The sequence below is a fragment of the Lepisma saccharinum genome, chromosome 10, assembly GCF_977018435.1.
Source record: "Lepisma saccharinum chromosome 10, izLepSacc3.1, whole genome shotgun sequence".
NCBI lineage: Eukaryota > Metazoa > Arthropoda > Insecta > Zygentoma > Lepismatidae > Lepisma > Lepisma saccharinum.
The window spans coordinates 14,873,330-14,887,706 of NC_139238.1; the positions used below are offsets into that span (position 1 = coordinate 14,873,330).

The 14,377-nt window shown below is 36.4% G+C and overlaps 1 protein-coding gene across 2 annotated transcripts in view; it reads left to right on the plus strand.

Moving 5' to 3' along the window:
- LOC145993781 (lipase 3-like) overlaps window positions 1-14,377 on the plus strand; it is a 61,419-nt gene that overhangs the window by 34,084 nt on the left and 12,958 nt on the right. Inside the window, exons 7-8 of one of the 2 annotated variants that reach the window (XM_083129575.1) lie at window positions 4,147-4,289; window positions 12,381-13,654. In XM_083129575.1, the coding sequence (XP_082985701.1) occupies window positions 4,147-4,289; window positions 12,381-13,292 (1,055 nt within the window). In that variant the 3' untranslated portion in view covers window positions 13,293-13,654. Of the gene's footprint in view, window positions 1-4,146; window positions 4,290-12,380; window positions 13,655-14,377 lie in introns of those variants that run through there. The other variant, XM_083129574.1, reaches the window with a different exon arrangement.

Below are 14,377 nucleotides of genomic sequence, written 5' to 3' on the forward strand. Positions count from 1 at the left end.
TCGGGAAATTTACTTGAAAATACGTGGAAATGTCTGGGCATTCAATTTGGCAAAATAAATTAGATACTTCATTTGGTAGGACCATAGACCCTAATTCGAGTTCTAGTCAAGCCTGGAGTTCTCACTGAAAATTCTACAAAGTATGTTGTTAATATTTTATCATTTTCATATTTTTGTACAATAGAAAGTTGTTTATCCACACGTCAATTATCTGCAACGTCCGTTATCCGCACACTCAAAAATGCAAGATTCAACAAGTGTTTTTTAATGTCCTTTGCTTTCTTGTACATGTATACGTATGTAGTACTGTGTACTGTATGTATAAAATAAACCTGTACTGTACGTGCTTTTCTTTGTTAAATGCATATGTATAAAATAAACCTGTACTGTGCGTGCTTTTCTTTGTTAAATAAACACATGTTTGATTATCCTCAAAAATCGTTATCTGCATAACCTTCGGTCCCAATTAATGCGGATAAACGACGTTCTACTGTATTCATTTTTTAAAGTGAGAGTCAAGCTGGACATAAAATGGTCGTCAGTGTCTCTGCTTGAGAACCCACTGAAATCAAGATCTCTTTTGGATCACCATGAATTGTCTCAATTTCATTTAGGTTCTCTTTTTTACCTTGTCTGAGAGGGGATTACATTTTTCTTGCCAGGTTACAAGAAATAGAAAATAAGCCCAAGTTATTAAGAAAATATTACTAATATCTAAGATGACAGCAAGTGTAATCAATATAAAGATTCTCTAAATGCTCTAGAAAAAATTCTAATATGTTTAAAACATTGAAACACCCAGTTAATGCTGAGAGACCTTGGGGGTGATAATGTGCTTGATTTTTTTGGACCAACATTGGTTCCGATCATTGGAAATATCTCAAAAAGGATTAAGTGCAAAAATGTTAAGCTGTCATTTTTTGGTATTCATCTGCAGTTATTCTATTTGTGGTAAATCCTTATCACCGTTGTTCTCTCTTGCACATTCTAGTGTTGTGGATTGCTTTCATGTTTTCATCCATGGTTATTCCTTTCCTTTCTGTCTTATTTCTGTATTGCATATTGAAATCACGTTAATCTCTTTTGCTCTTTTTCCTTTCATGATGAACCCACGCTGAATTTTCGGTCCTATTTGCAGTTGTTCCTTTCAAATTTACTCCATTGTTTGATGCTCATAATATATTCAACACGATCCCGCAGAACAAGTTTTATCTCCTCCGTGCTTGAAAATTTAGTTTACGTCAAGTGGTGTTTTTCCTTTCTTTCTTTTCTTTCATTCCAGTTTAGGGAACGATTATATCCAGAAGGGGTGAAGTGAGATGAGAATGCAGGGTGTTTGGACCTAAAAGGATAGATCTGTCAATTTCTGCTGTGTGAATGACATTGTAGGCACGCATTAGAATCAAAATTTTTCTCATGTCCAAATCTCATGAACAATGAAGCCTACACCTTCACGAGATATGTTTAGAACTTCTCGTGTGTCATTAATATGTAATTTTTTACCCTCCAAGACCATGAAGTGAATGATAACCACATGTTCAAGAGAATGTCACATCAACTGGTCTCTTGGACTATTCTTTGCTTTTAGTACACATTTTGCTCTTAACCAAGACAAACAGTTGTTGATTGTGAAATAGGATGGACATTTATCGTAAAGTTTCTTAATGCATATGGAGGGTAATCAGTACTGGATCCATAATTTAAAATGGTATCTGAAGCAATGTGCCTCTGTTGGGAATGGGACTTGAGACCTCTTGATTACAAGGCAACAGCATTACCACCATGTCATTGGGGAGGCACTGCCACTTGTCACAGAAGTGATTAACATGTCATCATAAATATGTGTTCTCAAATTCACTTTTCAAGAAATATAGTTCTCTCTCTACACGACTCTTTCATTAGGAAATCACTGACCTTTTAAATTGAAACCTTAAAGATTTTTTTTTTAAAAAAAGCTGAAATTTTTTAATAACATTTTTGAAAAATGAACTTTTATATGATACATGATGATCCATTTAATAAAGAGAGTCAAAGATATCAATAACCTCTCTCTCCCACCCTTCCTCCTTGAGCATAATGTTTAAAGTTTGGTTTCAGGAAGGGTAAGTCAACAGTTGATGCCATGGACTCTTTAGTCCAAAATGTACTTAAGGCTTTCGAAACTAAGGACTTTACTCAGGCCTCTTTCTGTGACCTGAGCAGGTCTTTTGATTGTGTAGAACACACTTCACTTTTTAAAAAGATGGCGTACTATGGCATTGGTGGTACAGATCTTAAACTATTTCATTCATACCTTCAGAAATGTAAACAAATTGTCTGGATAGGAATGGAGAGGTCAAATGTAGCTGAGGTCAAATGCGGTGTACCTCAAGGTTCGGTTCTTGGACCTTTATTGTTTGCTCTCATGATGAATGGTTACAATTTTGCATCACAGCTCACACAATACTATATGCAGATGATACTACCTTCTTTAATGCCAGCTCTGACTTTAACACACTTAAAGCCATAACTGATAATACCCTGTATCAATCTTCTTTATGCTTCAGAGGTAATGGTTTTTTGCTGAATGAAAGTAATACCCAGCACATGTTTTTCAGTCTTCGAGACATTCCGATCGATAATAGCTCAGACAATGTAAAATTTCTAGGTTTTGTCATTGATGATAAATTATCATGGAGCCACATATTAAATACATAACTGCCAAGCTCTAGGGTTATATATTTGTTAAGGAATCTAAACATTCATGTACCTGAAGATTACATAAGGTCAGCTTACTTCGCTTTCTTTCAAAGCATTATTTCATATGGAATTTTACTTTGGGGAAACTGCAGTTATGTACAGGAAATTTTAATACTGCAGAAAAAAGCTGTGAGAATAATTACCAACTCACACAAATTAGTTCATTGTAAGCCACTGTTCATTAAGTTAAAATTTATGACTGTGATAAATCTATATATTCACACTGTGCTGTTGTATGTAAAGAAAAATTTGCCACAACTAAAAAGTAGACAAGATGTACATTCCTATACTACAAGAAACAGCAGCCGTATAAATATACCCTATCATAGACTCTCAAAATCTCTGAATAGTTATGAAGCTCTAGGATTAAAACTATTTAATAAGCTACCTCTTGATGTGATAAATATGCCTATGAATGTATTTAAACATAAACTGTATACCTGGTGAATTGCTACACCATTGTACTCAACTCAAGAATTTCTTGAAATTAAAAATATTGTATTTTAGTGCAACTTAAACATAAAAGGGATTATAATTTTATGTTATGTGGCCGCGGTGGCTCAGTCTGTAATGCATCTGACTACCATGCTAAAGGTCCCGGGTTCGATCCCCGGCCGGTTCAAATCCGGGAACTTTTCTAACGATAGAAGCGGCCCCAGCGTCGAATAACATGGGTACCTGGGGAAAACCCTGGGGGGTAAAGGTGGTTAGGGGCATGATGATGATCACATCACCCCCACTCACGACCCGATCAAGAAAGTGTGGGGCGTTACCCCCACACCCCCTATATGCCTTCATGGCGTGGTGCTAAGCACAGAGGAGCACTTAATTATTTTTTTTTACTTTTTTAAAATTCTATGTTATTTTATATTATATTTCACATGTATTTTGTTCTTGGCATTGTCTATTGCTGTACAAGCTTAATGACAATAAAATATTATTATTATTAAAGGTTTGCTCATATTATTTCATTTTTTAATGTATTCACATTCTCATGTTATATATTCTCATATGATATTCTGTGTAATGCTTAAAAGGTGTAATAATATTATTCCATTTTGTGAAGTAATGCATGGGTAATGTCCATTTGGTAATGTATTTTATACATGTGTGATCCAGTAGAATAGTAGAGTTGAAATGTTGATTACATAAACTTTACTGCCACTTACGGTTTTGTACAATAGTATAGTCTGAATTGTATGTGTTTGAATTTTTGGCTTGAGTCTATTTTATGCACAGATAGGCTAATCGGTACTGGACTGACAGTTTAAAGTGATATTTAGATGAAAAACCAAACTCAGAGATAAAGCCATTTTATGTAGAACATGCAAACATGATGCTATGTCATACAACCGTATCTCCTGTCATTATTATACCTTAATGAACCAAACACTTTCTTATCCATAGGGACATTCCGGGAGTTTGATTACGGAGAAGAAGAAAACAAGGTTGTCTACAACAAGAAGTCTCCCCCAGAGTATGATTTGTCTAACATCGTTGCTCCCATATCCTTGCACTACAGTGATAATGACTGGCTTGCTGATCCCGAGGTGAGATAAAATTCTAAGAATGAATAGAATTGTTCTTTGCAGCTGCGTTGATTCATGTTGAATTGTACTGGACCTTTTACCACTGTGTTTGATTTTGAAGCGAGTAATATGCATTTGCAAGGATACATTAGAATAGAAGTGTGACGGGAAGTTGTAACATTTTCCAACACTTAATAACTAAGGATGTATGAAACAGCTATCACAGGAGATTTTTATTCTGTGTGGTTTGCTTTATTTAGGTTCAATGCTTTCACGTACTGTTACGGGGGAACAAATATATTCAACAATTTCTGTTTAAAAAAACCTGCTTGCTGTTCTGCATCATGGCTATGTGGTCTAAGGTATCAGGCTTTGGGCTCGGGTTATGGGATGCATGTTCTGAGATTTTAGCCAGTATATGGGACTGATGGCCACCCACCACTATGAGGAAATTGGAGAGCTACGAGTAGCATAACTCTGTCATGGGAACCTAGCACCTACAATGACTGGGGGTTCATCATGCTGACCACACTCAATACCGTGTACTGGTTGGTTGATCTACCACCTCTGTTGAGGTATGTGGGAGTGAGGGCAAGGGTTGGTAGGTAGACCTTGACCCAAGGGCTGTTTTGGCATGGGGTATTATTATTGTTACACCTGCTTGATATTCCCAAACTAAGAAAGGCAGATGCAGTGGCGTACGCAAGGGGGTGGTTACGGGGTTTAAACCCCTCTTGAGCTTTTGAAATATTAAGAGAAATGCTGTGGAGAAAATTAAAAATGGCCAATTTATCACAGTCAAAGATCTGCGACAATACTACTACTACTACTAATAATAATTATAATAATAATCCAATGCAGCATGGAGAAAAGCACAGCATTCCAAACACATGCGTCTTTCAGATTGAATGCCTTGCAAAGAAACACGAATTCTTGAAAATAAAATTTGAGGGCACCTATGATTTAAAAGAGAAAATATTTTTTTTGTATCTCATTCAATGAACATGTATTTTTTTTTTTGTGTGTGATCAATGAGCATTAACTAAAGAAAGTTCTTGGTTTGCTGCAAACGGGTAATGTATAAACAAAAGCTAGGCGGAAAAGAATACACAGCCACCAGTCAGCCTTCTCATTGTTTACACTGGCTCGTTTGAATTTCTGAATTCAATAAGCTAAACTATTGTAAAATGTTTTGTTGGTGAGAACAGCGAGCCAATCCAGATATGAATTATCGGGGACATTTATGCGGGGACAAGTGCTGAAAAATTCCAACCAATTCCGGGAATCGAACCCTGATCTCCCCCGTGGTTGTCAGACACCCTACCGACCAGACCACCGTAGCTCCTCGGACAAGTTCCATGCTTTGATTATTTCAATTTATTTTAATATGTTTTCTTGTTTTTATGGATTTTTTTCGCACTTAAAATGTCTCACCTCGTTTAGTAGACAATTATTTCGTAACAAAGAAACAAAGAAATGCTCCAAGAATTTGTCAAAATCGAATTCTATTGCTTTCATCTGTATTACTTAATAGTAGTAGTGGTATTAGTAGTATTATTAGTAGTAATTCAACTAATTAATAAATTATAAGTATTATTAATTAATTATGAGTATTATTATTATTTAATTAAAGTATAATAAAACAATGGTAATGTGAATTTGGAGAAAGCTTTAGAAATACCCCCCTTGATGAAATCCTGCCTATGCTACTGGGTAGATGTGGACATTTTGTGGCCAAATTACATAAATTCACATGAGATTTCAAAATCTACGATCAGATTTTGGCTAACATTAACAGTTTTCAAACTTTGGCCCATTTTTTAAACAATAAACTTGATGTAAGCTGATTGCATAGTTCTGTATATCACACAGAGATGAAACAAGTTCTACAGTAACACTATAACTGTTTTCAAAGTACAATTCATTTGATATAAAATCACAATCCACTGAATTATTTGAAGACGAACTTGGTAAATCAGCAATACCTGATTTCTGAACTGAATTTAAATCTACAGTATCAGAAGATCGTTACAGTATTGTCCACCTTCAGTCCCTTCATTACAAATATATCTATGATAAATAACACAGAAAATCACAACCATATTACACCAATCAATGTTCATGCAATCGCAAGCTTTCTTCGGCTGATTCATTCCTTGTGACTTATGTTTGGTAAATCCCATGCATCCCTCACCCAAGAAAATCAACACTTGTTCATTATTGCCACTGTGTTGTGTGCCAGATCAACTGGGCCAACAGTCTGGCTTCTCAAGAACAATTAACATGGACCACTTGACTTGACTTCATTCCCACAAAGGTCTGAATTTATCTTTGACAATATCAATAAATCACATTTCCAGCTCAAATTATTTTAGATTTCCGAAGTTCTTGTAGAAAGATGCCCGTGAAGAGAGTAACTTTGACCGAGTCAACTGAACTAGCTATACAATATATCTCATGGCCCACGGAGTGTCATGAGGGAGAAAGCTGGTCAGTGGCCCTTTGCTGGTAATTACAGTAGTACATTTAATACTCAAAATATTATTGTTTAGATCATCTGGAACAGAAATTAAATTCAGTTAATTAATGTTCTAGCAGAATTACCAAGGAAAAATTAAGTTAGCTCAAAAATTTGAGTGTGAAATGCAGGGACCAGGCCAGAACTTCATTTTTCAAATATTCTACCACCTAAACCATAGAATAGAATAGGATGGGTCTTTATTTAAGCAGGCATGTGGCCGCCTCATGGGCCGTTCTTATAACCAACTCTTGTCACAGATACAATGAATTAATAAAAACAAAGAAAGAGAGAAAAGCATAATGATCATGATAATACAAAGATTATACAATAATAGAATAATATATTGAATTGAATTGATTAGTATGTATAACATAACGTGGTTTTAATACTACGTTGGGATCGAACCAAAGGCCCTGAGTTGTGTCTTGGGTGATGCAGCTATTCATCATTCATCTCCTGAAAGTTATTACTCGCTTGGCCTAAAAGTGAAATATGCGAGAGAGCACGTTCAAAGGAATGGCAAAGAATTGAATTGAACTAGAAATGGGTTTTATACTCTCCACGACTGAATCGATATGGACATTGTTAGGAAAAGGATCTTACTTGCCTCCGTTTGGATGATGATTATTCCCACAGATTGTCCTTTCAATAATGGTAACTGTCACATAACTGACCTCCCTGTCAGATTTCACTCCTCTCACCTCACTGTCCACTGTCCCTGCTCGCACGTTCTCCTCACCATCCACACACATCGGTTCCCCCCTCCTAACTTCTGCGTAATTTCTTATTAAGCATTCCTTTGTCGCTTCCTGTTAGGTTAAGGATAACAGCAGACTTGTCACTTTTACCCAATGCCTTGGGTACGATATGATATTGTGAAGTTAAGTCATTAGTAGGGGAATGTTACCAAGAGTTTTCAAAATTCTAAAAATTATTTTTCTTATACAAGAGTTTATTCAACGCAAACTTCATAATTATAATTTCCCCCTACCTTTTAATGTTTTTTCTTGAATATGGCGTAATGATTAGCAAGAAAATAGAATAACTATGCATTTCAGTATAAAATAAGGTAAAGTGCTCCCCTGTGCATAGCACCATGCCATGAAGGCGTATAGGGGGTGTGGAGGTAACACCCCACACTTTCTTGATCCGGTCGTGAGTGGGGGTGATGTGATCAGCATCACGCCCCTGACCGCCTTTACCCTCCAGGGTTTCCCCCAGGTACCCATGTTATTCGACGCTGGGTGGGCACCGGGGCCGCTTCCATCATTAGAAAAGTTCCCGGATTTGAACCGGCCGGGGAACGAAACCGGGACCTTTAGCATGGTAGTCAGACGTGTTACCGACTGAGTCACCGCGGCCACGTATATTAACAGTAAAATAGAGAAGAAATAAGAAAAGTAGTTGTGCTCAATAATCACCTGCCTGGTGTATTAAGTAGAAGCTTTTCTCCAAGCAGATAATAATCACAAATTGGCAATAAGTAGTGATGCATTGTTGTTCAATTTAATTTCAACAGCCTGACCCCACCCAACAAAAATATATGGTGATGCCGATGCAGAAGATGTAGTACTGTAGTACTATATGTGAAATTTGTGTCTCAATCAGGAATCATTCTACGTTCATTGTCATTCTGTGACAGTGTTGTGTCTCCAGATTGACTTCGGACCTTCCTGCAAATTCCACAACTTAGATCTCTGTGCAAATTTTTATGATGATTCCCGTTAGCCTTTAAAGTGAAAATCGTTAGATGTTGGTGGTGGGGGAGAGGTGTTTGCTTAAGTCTTGGGTAGACTTGCCAACTTTAAAAAAATAGCACTCCAGGAGATTTATTTACAGCCTTCAAACCCTTTTAATTCAAATGTTCTGGGACACTAATGTCCTGAATATCATCAGTTATCTATTTGTGGTCTTGTTACTGTAAATACAAAATTGAATCAAGTTGATCAAAACAATCTAGCAACAACAACAAAACAAAATTATCATGCAGATACACAGACTCTTCTGAAGCAGCTCTTGAAGTGAAAATTCAAAAGGGGGATGTTTGATCGTACCTTGGAGTAAACTGGGGGATGCTCTTATATGGTTTAACACAGTGGTAATGAGACAACTGGAGAATGCTTTGCGAAAATTTTGCTAGCTGGGGGGGGGGGAGCATCTCCCTCTCACTTCTGAAGTCGAAATACTATAACAAAATTCTTCAAAATAAAATACCATAAGCAGTGGCGTGGCGTGACTTTTTCAAAAGTGTTGCCGACCATCAGACATCATCATCTCCACCCTACCCCCCCCCCCCCGCCACAAAAAAAAAACCAAAAGAAACATGCTTTCGATCTAGATTTTTGTTCATTTAGTTCGTTCGTTCGTTCGTTTTTTGTTGTTTTTTTTTCAATCCGCTCAATGATTTAGCCACAATCACTCCTAGGAAGAACTACCACTCATGAGAGAGTTGCCGCGAAAATCCAGTGAATAGTGGTCAAGCGCTGTCAACCATCTCTGTTTCTTTGCAAAGAGGTGGAAAGCGGAAAAAGAACCACACATTTCTCGGGTCAGTTTGGTGTTTGTGCGGTCAGCAGACGACAGAATTCCCTTCCTCCGGCAGTGGAAGGGAAGTCCAGATGAACGTACTACTGTTGCCAACTTAGTTTTTTGTAGCAAGGTTTGTCCAAATCACGAATCACATCAAGTACTTATCTTTTCGTCTATTACGTAAACGGTCTCAGTTGTAGTTAAATCCAGCTTTGGCTTTGCAATCTACCTCTAGTTGCTTCAGAGATATAGTATCCCTGTTTTAGGCGGGATTTAGCTCTTTTCTGGAAATCCAATGTGACAACACTTGCTGATCCGGTAGGCTGGACCGGCAACTAGGCCTCTAAATAGGAATATGAATAACCCCCTAGTACACTTGCCTCTAAGTCTTTCCCCGCTGTTTCCTTGCATTGGCGCCCTTTCCATTTGTTAACTCTTGAGAGTAGCGGAATGGCCTGCCTCTTCGCTTTTGTCGACTGCAGAAAAAATATCCTCTGCAATATACACTCGATTGCAATGCTGTCGGTTAACGTATTTACCAATGTTGTTATTTTATTGAAAAAACTTTTTAATTTCTTTACATTTTGCTGTTACCTGCGGTAATACCGGTTACATGCATGCCACGCCACGCCTCTGACCATATGAGTCTTCAAAGTAATATGGTGTAGTTTAATTGTTTGGTTTTCAATAACAAATTTCTTTGCTCAGCAAATGCATACCAAAAGAAAATAAAAAGACACTAATAAAAATATAATATTAAATTCCTCATTCCGGGAGATAACAAAGTTTGTCCAGGAGACCGAGAGAGCAACTTCAATTCCGGGAGACTCCAGCCATTCCAGGAGTGTTGACAATCCTAGTCTTGAAGATAGATGCTCCTATGTTTAAGTCTGAGCTGGACCCTTGACCAATGTCAATGAAGCCATTTTCGAAATTCCTTCTCCTTTCGAAAAGCTGCCATGATATTCCAAAATTACATCTGCTTAGAAATCCTTCTAGAGCATCCACGTGTGTGTAGATATTTGTAACAGTATTGTTACTATGTAAGCCTATTAAATTATTGTGAATATCTAGACAACAGCAAAAGCAAACCACATGAAAATTTGCATGAATGCTCTAGAAAGATTTATAATAATATCCCGTAGTACATAGCCCATTGAGATGCCGGGCCTACGTACCGACTGTTGGCCTCACTCCCATCTGATCCTACTCACTCACTCACCAGAGGTGGATGATCATCCAACCAATTACAGAGTGACGTGTGGTCAGCACGATGAAGCCCCAGTCTTTGTTGTAGGTTTTTATGACTGGGTTATGGTACTCATTTGTAGCTCCTCAATTTCCTCACAAAGGTCCCACTGGTCCCAACACAAGGCTGAAATCTCAAGAGAAAATTTGTTACGCTTCCCTTAGGAGACTCGGACCTGCATGCATCCCGTAGCCAGAGCCCAAAGCATGATATGTTAGACAGCATGGCCACGGTGCGGGACAGAAAGATTTCTAAGCAGATGTGATTTTTCAGATTTGGAATATCGTAGAAATTTTTCAAAGGACAGGAAATTTTGAAAACGGCTTTGCTGTCTTAATATGCCAAGCCAAGCCTTAATATGACGACACTGGGGAACATTCATTTTAATCATTGAACTGGAAAAAAAAAAGTTTAAGCATAGTACCAACAGTTAATTCAAATTGAACTAGCTACATGAAATATATTGTAGCACATACAAAATACATATATTATAATTCATTGACATGGTATGAAAATTGCAAGTCTGAAATCAAATATGATTTGTCATTTCATGCCAACCCTATTACTGAACTACCAAGTGGGTTAAACACAGGTTCAATCCATATTTCAACCAAACTGTTCTAGACTTCTCAATAAGTTATACTGAACAGCTAACTTCAATGTAAAGCAAGAAAATAAAAGATTTCAGTGTGCATGAAGAATTGCAAAACAGATATTTCTGCATTTATAAATTCATGCTTCATAACTGCAGGAAAAATGTCCGAGTTTCAGTTTTTCATGTGAATATATTATAAGTTAAAATCCAAGACTTGTTTACAAATTATTACAAGGAACCACTGAATGTGATTTACATTTTATTACACAAATTACACACAGAGAAGGACACAGTGGTCAGGAAACAGTAAACACTTGCTACACAAAATGAAAATGTTCTGTATTTGACAGCCTGGCTCTGTGAACAGTGACCAGGGATGTTAGATATTTCCATTTTGTGTGATTATTGTTTAGTGGCTCCTTCCATTAATTTATAATGCAGAATAAATTGTACATGAAGTTCTTCAGATAAAATAGTGGATAAATAATTTGAACAGCTGAAAACACAGTGATTTAATATTATTGTTAATCCTATTATGATGAAGAAATTATTAGTTATTCTAGACCGATAATTTTCATAATAATTTCTTCTTTTATGATTTTAATGAAATGAAAATTGCTGTTATGTAGTCAGTGATCCTATCCATAGGAATTCTGTGATGTGCATGTGTTGTCATATATATTGCTTTTGGTCACAAATTTTGCTATGCGTATCACAAGAATTGTACTTTATCCTCATATCTTGCAGTAATTATGATCTCAGTTACTAATTTTATCCTTGATGTACTGATTACATTGTGTACTATGTTATTAATTATAATAATACTCTTTCCTAACTTATTGAGTTCATAATTTCACAACTATTTATTGTATTAATAAATGAAAAGAATATACTTTTGTGTAGAATCATTAATTGTACATTATTTTATTTCTTAAAGTGTGTTCAATAGAAAAATTGCAACCTTTAATGCTTGTATTCATTAAGAATTTTGTATCAGCTGGCCCGAAAATGAACTGCTTTAATGCATCAATAAATGATTATAAAAATGTTCATGATGACAGAAATCTTGTAAATATTTGGAAAGGTACATACCTATTTGGCCAATTTTCATGTTTTGTCTGTTTCAGTTGTGTATGGAAAAGGTTTGAATTTATGGTTTCTGCCCATTATTTTTTTACAAGCCTGCTCTTAATTCAGTTTCCCCACTTTTTTTTGTAGGATATTCACATACTGTACAAAGACCTTCCCCACGTGATCGCTAGCATTGAGATTCCTAAAAAGTCATTCAATCATCTCGACTTCTTGTGGTCTACTGATGTCAAGAAGTTAGTGTACGATAAACTTATCGACATTATGAAACGAGTGAAGCTTCAGGAACTTACGAACGAGATTCGACCCCAAGAAGCTCTGAGGAACATCCAGAAAAATCTAGAGCAAGGCTATTCTGATGTTAGGTTCCAGACACTTGCAAAGATGGCCGCTCTGGAAAACATGATGAAAAAGATGAAACTACCAGAAATAAAAACTTTCAAAATTGCAGACATGAATAACTTTAAAATGGCAGACATGAAGAGTAACATCAGCAGTTTGATGAAACTAGACCAGATGCCAAAAATACCATCAATGACCAAGTACAAGGAACAGATCACAAGCATCCTTAACCCAGAGAAGGTACAAAACCTTTCCAACAAGATGAAAAACGATGCACAGACTATTTTCAACGACAAAATGCAAAACATGAAGGTTAGCGCTCACAACATCATGAACATCGAGAAGGTGCAAAATGCTATGAAAGCAAACAAGGATAACATCTTGAAGAACGATAAAGTACAAAGTATTTCAAACACTTTCAAAACGAATGCTCAAAATATGAGAAACATTTCCAACATTGTTAAGCTGAACACGGAAGACATTTTGCAGAAAGGTAAAATGCTTAACGTTCAGGAAGCCATCAAGAACAACACTTTGAAAAACGAGAAAGTGCAAATCATGCACAAGATAATCAAAGATAATGCAGAAAACATTTTGAAATCTGGAAATGCAAAATTACAAGCCACTCATAAGACTATTGAAGAACTGAAGTTGGAGAAAAAAATTGAACAATTCAAGAAAAAATATTTGAAAACATGATTTTTTTTTAAAAAAAAGACAGAATTGATAAGCAAATGAGTAAGAAATTTTCAAATTCGTCCAGATACTATGCAAACATTTTGCTTTAGAAAGCACATTTATGAAGAAAAAGAAATGTTGAAATTTGAAAGGTATTATCACTTTAATTTTATGCTTGTATGTGCAGTGCCATCAAGATATTGAGCACGGTAATTCTTTCCAAGATAATGTTTTTGCTTCAGTTTGTATTTTTGTTATATTGGTATCTTGGAAGATTATTACCATTTTTTAGTTTAAAAATTATAAATAATATTTGTAATTTATTACTGTGTTCACATTACATGTCAAGCTGAAAATAAATTGTAAAGTTTATATGTTGTAAATTGCTCTATTTATTTCTCACCTTCTTCTTGAATTAGTATAGACACCATTAACATATACAGGAGGAAGCTGTTGGGGCTAAAGCCCCCCGAAATTTTGTGGAAATCAAAATTTTTGAATGAAAGCAGCAAATAGCTTAGTAAAATCAAAGTGGTAAGTGTAAACCCCCTTAAATGACACCCGATTACCATTTTTGGCTTTGAGAACAATTTTAAAAGAGTGAAAAGTTCCAAATGTAAAAAATATTTTATTGTTTATCCTGCTCCCCTACTTCCCCAGAATGCAGCTATGCATTATCCACCTTTACAGTGCCAAACTCTGTAGTGCAGTGGTTATCACAGCAGACTGTGGTGCCAGTGGTCCTGGGTTTAAATCCTGGCCTGGGCATAAGTGTTCTTTGTTAATGTCCCATCAATTTTAACATATCATCATAGGCGCCAACTCCATGGGGCTTGGTGGAGCTTGAGCCCCCCCAATGTTAACGATGTTGGGGCAGAACCCCCAAATAATTTTGCTTAAGAGGATTTAATGTATTATTTTGCTTCCCTTGTAAAGTTTACTCTGAATTGTGCCACATGAACTTAACTTTAAATACACATTTGAAATGTTATAGACCATCAACTTTGCGGGGCTGAGACCGCTAAACCATCAACTTGGGGGGGGGGGGGGGGGGCTATGACCAGAGACATCTAAACACATGACTTATTACTATATACTAAGTATAT